This window comes from Sorex fumeus, unplaced genomic scaffold (assembly GCF_029834395.1).
Source record: "Sorex fumeus unplaced genomic scaffold, SorFum_2.1 ptg000094l, whole genome shotgun sequence".
Taxonomy (NCBI): domain Eukaryota; kingdom Metazoa; phylum Chordata; class Mammalia; order Eulipotyphla; family Soricidae; genus Sorex; species Sorex fumeus.
Genome location: NW_026606151.1, coordinates 17,926,648 through 17,935,278, shown reverse-complemented (window position 1 = coordinate 17,935,278; position 8,631 = coordinate 17,926,648). Strand labels below are relative to the sequence as shown.

General features: G+C 44.3%; 1 protein-coding gene across 8 annotated transcripts in view; it reads right to left on the bottom strand.

Annotated features, from left to right (window-relative positions):
* Positions 1–4,760: 4,760 nt before the first annotated feature.
* The window catches only part of CARMIL1 (capping protein regulator and myosin 1 linker 1), a 362,886-nt gene continuing 359,015 nt past the window's right edge, over positions 4,761–8,631 (bottom strand). For 7 of the 8 annotated variants that reach the window (XM_056132249.1, XM_056132250.1, XM_056132255.1 and 4 more), the window contains one exon: positions 4,761–5,054. In XM_056132249.1, coding sequence (XP_055988224.1) covers positions 4,918–5,054 — 137 coding nt within the window. In that variant the 3' untranslated portion in view covers positions 4,761–4,917. The remainder of the gene's footprint in view (positions 5,055–8,631) is intronic. The other variant, XM_056132259.1, reaches the window with a different exon arrangement.

The following is an 8,631-nucleotide window of genomic DNA, read 5'->3' as shown; positions in this document are numbered from 1 at the left end:
AGCTCAATACATCAAGATCCTCCGTGAGCTGTATTGCGGATTCACTACCAGGATCTCACCATTCTACAAAGAAGTGATCGTTGATGTCAAGAGAGGGGTTCGGCAGGGTGATACCATTTCACTGAAACTCTTCAGTGCCACCCTCGAGAACATCATGCGACGACTGGAATGGGAAGGAATGGGAGTGAAGATAGATGGTCGGCAACTACACCACCTCCGCTTTGCTGATGACATTGTTTTAATAACACCAAACATCAGCCAAGCAGCACAAATGCTGGCCTACTTTGACCATGAGTGTGGAAAGGTAGGACTACAGCTGAATCTTACGAAGACAATGTTCATGAGAAACAGCCTCGTTCCTGATGCCCCATTTGCTCTCAACGGAACGACCATCTCCGAATCCAACAGCTATGTGTACCTAGGTCGAGAAGTCAACATGACAAATGACCTTGCACCCGAGCTGTGCAGGAGGAAGAGAGCAGCTTGGGACGCCTTCAAGAACGTTGAAGAAATATCTAAGAGAACAAAGAACCTCCGGCTCCGGGCACATCTCTTTGATTCCACTGTTCTTCCTGCATTAACATATGCCTCAGAGACCTGGGCCCTATGCAAACAGGATGAGAACGCTATTCAGGTCTCCCAAAGAAGAATAGAAAGAGCTATGCTTGGAAGATCACGTTTCACTCAAATGAGAGAAAAAATCCGGACTTCCGACATCCATCGATGATCAAGAATCAGGGACGCTGTCTCATTTGCCAAGGTGTCAAAAATCAGATGGGCTGGTCACGTAATGAGATTTAAAGATGACCGCTGGACTAGAGCTGTTACTGACTGGATTCCACGGGATGTCAAAAGACCGCGTGGCCGCCCACCTACCAGATGGTCAGACTTCTTCGTCAAGATCATGAACGATCGGTTTGAGGCTCTTCATGTTCCCAGAGCGAACAGATGCCATTGGGCTACACTAGCACGCGACAGGGACAAATGGAGACGTTACTGGCACCCGCTTGAGCAAATCGACGACTAACGGGAAGTTAAGTGATTAAGTGGTGTTGCCTTCAATCTCCGCCTCTTGGCTGGTCAGGCCTGCTGCCAGGGAGTTTTGATTCATAACGCGATTTTAGCTGATAGGATAAAAAAAAAGTCAGGTCCATTGGTTCGGGGACTCCAGGACAAACCAGATAATTGTTACACCTTGCAGTATTTTCACAGGGGAATATTTACCATGTGAAAATAAGGGTCTCTTCTGCCTTTTATGTGACACTGAGATGGGATAGAAAGTCCTGATGGCCTCAAGTACTGCTTGGCACTCTTGGGGGATGAGTCAGGACCTGAGACCCCCCACTTTTAAAAAAAAATTTAATGAATCACCATGAGGTACAGTTACAGACTTACAAACTTTCGTGCTTACGTTTCAGTTATACAATGATGGAGTACCCATCCCTCCACCAGTGCCTATTCTCCACCACCAATGATCCCAGTATCTCCCCGGCCTCATCCCTCCACCCCACCCCCACCCCCACCCCCACCTAAGGGTATTCCCTTTTGTTCTCTCTCTCCTTTGGGGTGTTGTGGTTTGCAATACAGGTATTGAGTGGCCACCATGTTTGGAGATCCCCAATTTGAAGTCAATCTACTCATCACAGTGTCTGGATTTCACAGGCTCTGGGCCCCACCCCCTTGGACCCCCGCCACCTGTGAGCAGGCTCTCTGTGGCATGCAGTTCCTAATCTCTGTTGCAGTTACAGGACCTCCATTTCTTGGGTCCCTCCTTGCACACAGGCCTGGCTCTGTGATTCCACAGCACCCTCAAGGATGCCTGGAATTGGTGTGTGTGTGTGTGTGTGTGTGTGTGTGTGTGTGTGTGTGTGATTTGGTTTGTTAAGGTCTTAGAAGACATTCGAATGAACCCGCTCTTTGCTTGTAAGTCTCTTAGAGAAGCAAGTTAGACATTGCTAGGCCGTGTGTTAGCTTAATGCATACAACAAAGCCCTAATGTTCAGTGGATGTTCCTTAGGGTTGGGATATCCGAGAGGTGACTAGCTCATGAGGGTGGAGAGCCATATGAATGGAGTTAGTGAGCTGATGACAGATACTCAAGGCCGTCCCCATCCCTCCCACCCTTTCCTTTCCTCCGCAGGGCTCCGTGTGGTGCCAGGGTCCACACCCAGGCACTCCAGCCAATTCTTTCTCCTTTGCCAGGTGAAGACACAACAACAGGAGGGCATTTATGGACTCTCAGCTAACTCTGCTGCCATGGCTTTGATGTTGGATTTCCCAACTTCCGGAAGTGAGGGAAGTCTATTGTCTAAGCCAATTAGTCTATGGTACTTTTGTCTTCGGCCAACCTAAGACATAAATGTTATCTAATCCATTCAGGAAACATGCACAAAAGCTCGTTTACCCTGAGGATAGAGACTTGTCTAGCTCTGCGGGTTCTCGTCCTGTGTTCTTGAATCTGGTGACTGCTAGCTATACCACTGCCAGGTGGGATTCGAAAGCACACTGATGATACAGCAGGAAGGGGCAGCCTTGCACATGGCCAACCTGGGTTCAATTCCCAGCATCCCATATGATCCCCCAAGCCCACAAGAGTGATCCCTGAGTGCCGAGCTGGGGGTAAGCTCTGGCAGGCTGCAGAGCCAAGGCTGCCCAGGAGAGAAGCCCAATGTTGGGGACGAAAGAACCAGGCTCTAGTGGGCCAACAGCAGCCAAGGAAGTGGGAATGGTCTGACCTCAGCACGGCTGCTGCACAGGTCTGTACCACAGACGTTGCTATGTTGCTGACTCTCTACGCTCCCATAGCAAATTCTCTCAAAAGGGCAGCTAGCAGGTGCCCCTGGATCGTCCTCAAGAGAAAAAATCGAGTTTCCTGTTTATCCACTGCCCTGTCTCTTGTTCTCAGGATTTTCTATACCCTGAATCTTTTTATTTTATTTTTCTTTTGGGTCACACCTGGCATTGCACAGAGATTACTCCTGGATCATGCACTCAGGAATTACTCCTGGTGGTGCTCAGCGGACCATATGGGATGCTGGGAATCGAACTCAGGTTGGCCGCGTACAAGGCAAACTCCATACCTGCTGTGCTAGCGCTCCAGCCCCTATACCCTGGAATCTTACTGTTGCTGCACACAGGCCATTGGTCTTACTGCTCAGAGTCAAATTTCAGTTGCTAATAAAACACCAGGGTTATAGATCCTCTGGTCTTCTCCCTATATCCAGGGTTTGAACTCCATTTCAAACAGATTTGAGTGCTCTGAGATAGAGAGGCTTCAGGTTTGGTGTTTACCATGGACTCGCTCTGTGTGAATGTGGGCATGGCTGCTCTTGGTCTGAATACTTTCTGCACCTCCCATACTTCCTGCAATTGAACATGGCTCCTGTAGTGATGGGTTCACATGGACACAAGCCCCCATGCATTCGAAGGTGCATGGTCCTACAAATCCCACTTTCTCTGTTTTTGATGTGATCATACATGATGCTTATTACATGCCTCTGGGTTATGTGTCTGCCTCCCACAGGCCGTTAGCTCCCCGAAACCCCCTTTGTTCTCCTGCATTAATACTACTATGCCAGCCGCTAGAGGTGTGTGTTGGTTCCCATCACATTTGGATGAAACTGTCTTGTATCTATTCACCCTCATAGAATGCTACACCCTATTTGTCTACAAATTTGTCTACAGTCATCCTATTAGTTACCCGAGTGTGGGGGTGTTTTGTTTTTAGGGGAGGCAAGATAAATTCACACTTGCTTCTCTTGATTTGGGATAATGGAAAATGGATCAAATTCATAATAGGATAGTCTTTTGATTATCTTTTGATTATCTATTAGCCTCTTTTCCCCCGAGGCAGGTAATGGAACTAGCAAGTGGCAGGTATTTGAATGTACCAGGCTTGATTATTTGGGAATTGTGATTTTTTTCCCTGAAGTTTGGAAACAAAACCAAAGTTCATCAACACAAAGCAAATGTAACTTTAATAAAAAGGAACTGCATGAGGTAAAAATTCCACTTGTAAAATCATTTTATTGGTATAAATATACATGTGAATAAAATACCTTCAGCCTGTAATGTAAGTGAATATTTGTGAAATGTCTTAAAAAGAGTAGTATTTTGATTTTTTTTACAGGTGTCAAAGTATTCTTTCTTAAAATCACACATTAAAAGCTAATATGCAGACAAATTAAAGGCCTTCCCAAAACACAAATATTCATAAAATCTCATTCCAAATCAACTATGTACATTCATCTGGGCACATGGTCGAATCAGTCTGGGTCTCTCTATCTGTAACTGTGCTTACTGATGGTCCTGTCAAGGTCACCGACCAAGTTAAAATGTACAATTCCACATCAGGAAGGAAGAAATTCCCCATGGGAGAACATAAAAACCATTCCCCAAGATCTAATATATATAATTTATACAAATCATTAGTGTGCTCTGTTAATATAATTACAATGTGCAATTGCATACATCAAGAATAAATTGCTCTAGCGAGTCAAGTGCAGATTTGACACAGGTACACGCAGCTAATACCCCACCGTCAGCCGGATGGTGTGGCGGCTGTGTGTCCAGTTACTTCATTGACCTCCCCAAACTCATCTTGCAGGGTGCACTGTAGCTGCCTCAGAGAAATTCAAGTAGGGCCCATGGAGGACTGCTGGCTTTCATTGAAGGTCTAAGAAAAGGAGAGCTTAGAAATGAAAGGCCAAGGGCTGGGAGGAGCCCAAACAAATGCACTTTGATGAGAAAGAAAATGAATCTCTTTTTTTCTAAAAAAAAGGAAATAAAAGAGAAGAAAATCGCAAATCAGCACCAAGAGTAGAGCAGCGGGAAGTAGGAAGGGGTGAGGCAAGGCCTGGTTCCCCTCTGATGGCTAACACAGCAACCTGCGCAAGATGACTTTCCCATGGGTAACCTTTACACAAAAATAAAATCTTTTTCTGCTTCTTCCCCGGAGTCACTGGATTTGCTGCTTTGCTGGCCATCCCTACTGGAGGACCACGGCTTTTGTTCTTGATTCTCCTGGGCCTGCTGGCCCCAGCTTCTCCTCGAAGCTGAAACAGAAAAGGAAGGAAGCCGTTAGAGTCAGTGACGGAAATGAAGACCAGTGGCCTGACCAACGAAGGGAGACGTGGGGGGGACCCTGAATGGGTTCAAGGAGGACTCTCAGAGACAACAACGACATTTAGAAACGGAGAGCAGTTAAAAAGCAACCAACAACAACCAATTAAAACAAGGAGGCGAGAAGACCCCAGTCTATGGGAGGGAGAACCTCTCATAGAGGAGGTCAGAATGACTCTGAGGAAAGGGTCCTGAAGAAGAATGAAAAGTGAAAGGAGGGAGGGGGAGAGGCAGACTCAGTGTCACCTCAGGTGGCCTCAGGTGACAGGGAGGGGAGGGGTCCAGGCAGAAAGGAAATTTCCCTCTGGGCTCTTACGCTGTCAAATTAACATCAGGCAGATTCATGGGAGAAAAGAACAAATTTAATTATATCTGTATGGAGACTCTATGTGGCTGTAAATACACAAGTCAATGGAGCAAAATGAGGGTATTTATATCCTGAACTCTGGGGTGGCTGAGAGCTTGGGGCTTCAGGGAGAGAGGAGGTGAGCTCACAGGAGGAAGACCAGATGCTCTGTAATTAGATGCTACCCTGCCACGGAGGTAACCACTAAAGCCCCTAAATCTGGTTAAAACTCCAACTTTCATTCATCAAGGGACTTTCAAAAGTTTCTCTGACTCTTCCGTGCCTCCACTTACTTCAGCTGGTAATAACCCACAAGCTAAAGTGATTATGTCTTGAGGCTGGAGCGATAGCACAGCAGGTAGGGCATTTGCCTCGCACGCGGCCGACCCGGATTCGATTCCCAGCATCCCATATGGTCCCCCAAGCACTGCTAGGAGTAATTCCTGAGTGCAGAGCCAAGAGTAATCCCTGAGCATTGCTGGGTGTGGCCCAAAAAGTAAAACAAAACCAAAAACAAAACAAACAAAAAAAAATGTGATGTCTTAGGAAGGCAAGATCTGAACACTGTGGTGAGGACTGTCTTCCATGGACAGCATCTTAATTTGCTGGCGGTTTATCAAGACCTTCCACAGACCTCTAGACCTTTTCTTTGGGCACAGGATATGAGGAAAGGCCCCAGAAATATCAGGTAGACCTCACTGTGTCTGACAGCCTCTTTAGGAAATGAACGGTTTAAGGTCTTAGGAGAATCAACTAATACACTAGAACATTCAGTCTTTGTGGAACCAGCCTCCAGGTACAAGAACCGCTATTACCGTGGCCTTTTCTGTGAAGGGTCTGCTGAAACTTTCCTAGGCAAGGAGGGCAGAATAGACTGGAACTAATTCTTGGTTCTAAACCACTATGTTTCAGTATCGCCTCCCTCACAACTAACTACCCTGCAAGAAATTAAGATTTAACACACTGACACCAGTGTTGTAATGTATTAATTCAGCCACAGCCAACTGTGAGTCACTGGTGGTACATCCTGGGTATCAAATGTGTGTAAACTAGATCTCTTGTCTCACTTAAGCTCATGACTTTTTTTCTTTTTTTTTGAGGGGTGAGTGTGTGTGGGGGGGAATGGTCAGGCCACACTTGACAGTGCCCAGGGCCATTTCTGGTCCAAGGGTTATTTCTAGCTCCGAAGTGACCCCTGGCAGTGTTGGAGGGACCATATGTGGTACAAGGGATTCAAAGCAGGGTCAGTGAATGCAAGGCAGGTGTGAACCTTACCCCTGTACTATTTCTCTGCCCCCTCAAACTTATTTTCTTGCTAATTAGATAATAGTTTCATCATTACAACTCCTTGGGGAAGTGCAGATGCAAAACGCCAGCTAGAATATTTAGATTCAGGAAATATTACTCACTGTGTCTACTGTACAGACATCCCTTATGTATCCACAAAACTAACAGACCCATACACTGTTTGTGGCTTGAAAGAGGGGTATGGCTACTTCTATTTGGAAGTTCAAATAATCCCAGCAAGAAAACATGGCCTGGTAAAATGACAGGAGTCATCTGCTGCATCTAACAGTTTTGATTTTTGCCTATATTAAAAACTCACCACTGCCAGGAACTGGCTATTTTAATATCTAACTCACTAAAGAGGGTTTCAGAAAGAAAAGTTCATGAAACCTAATAGTGAAAATGCTAACATATTAAAGACTTCTGCCAGTGCAGTTGTCTGGGCAAGATTCTGATCTCCAGACAAAAACATTTTTAATTTTTTAATTTTATGAAATTTAAATTACCCAGAATTCTGGAGAAAAAAAAAACAACCTTTCAGATCCTACCACAAAATAATTTTCTTTTCTTTTTTTTAAAAATGGACTTCCTTTTATACAACAGTTCTAAGCAAATTCTCAGATTGTTAGAGAAAAAACAACAAATAAATATTATAATTGACTTTTACTTTTTTACTTGCACTGGATGAACATAAAATCAAATGTATTTTTTAATTGGTCCTGTGAAGGCTGTTAATTAAGGATTTTAATTAAGCCAGTTTTGGGGAATAAAGGTAGTTTTCTATAGTTTTCCCTTATTATAAAACCTATTTGGTAGTAGTTCTTAGAGTTCTCAATTCCAATGTATATACTGCAAATCAGGAGGAAATAGAGAAGCTGATATCTTCACCTTAAAGGTAGGATACTTTACAATAATCTAGGCTTAGATCATTATTAGCAATACGTGATACAAAATTTTATTTATTTTGTTTTTAAACTAAAATGAATTGTTTCTCAGGGCTGGAAATAGTACAGTGGGGAGGACTCCTGCCTTGCATACAGCTGACCTGGGTTCATTCTCTGGCACCCCAAATGGTCTTCTGAGGCAGCTAGGAGTATGCCCTGAGCACTGTTGGGCACGGCCTCCAAGAAACTCAAAAATAAATAAAATAAGAAACTGTTCCTCTATACCAAATGACTAAAGAATAAATTTCCAACTTTTTAAGTTCAAGGACAGAAATAACATGGAATTACATCATTCATCTCAAAAGCCAACACTTACTCTAATTAGTTTGAAAAACATTTCATCAAGTGCTGAAGCACTAGTATAGTGCATAGGACATTTGCCTTGCATGTGGTCGACCCAGGTTCAATTCCCAGCATCCCATATGGTCCCTCAAGTACTACTAGGAGTGATTCCTGAGCACAGAGCCAGGAGTAAGCCCTGAGTACTGATGGGTGTGTCTCACCCCCCACTCCCCAACAAAATCAAAATTTAAAAAAAAAAATAAAGAAACTCAAAAGACAAGACAAGGAAAAAAAAAAAACCCAACCAACCAACCAACCAACCAACCAACCAACCAAAAACAACCAATCAAATAAAATGCTTCATCCTTCCCAATAGTTTAGCTTGCCTGGTAATCCCAAATCTAATTCAAGGGGAGCCTGGTAGCCCAGTAGTAGATCTGCCTTTACATATGAGGCTCTGGGATTAATCCCCAGCACCAACACCCACAACCCTCAAAACAAACTGAAAAAAGAAATTCATCTTACATGATGTGACAAAGGAGACCACTCTAGAATAACGGAGAAAGACATGCAACCAAAAATGTTTGTCATGGATAAAAACTGAGATAAACCCCAGATCCGGCTCACTGTAGCACTGCTAATTAAAATTCA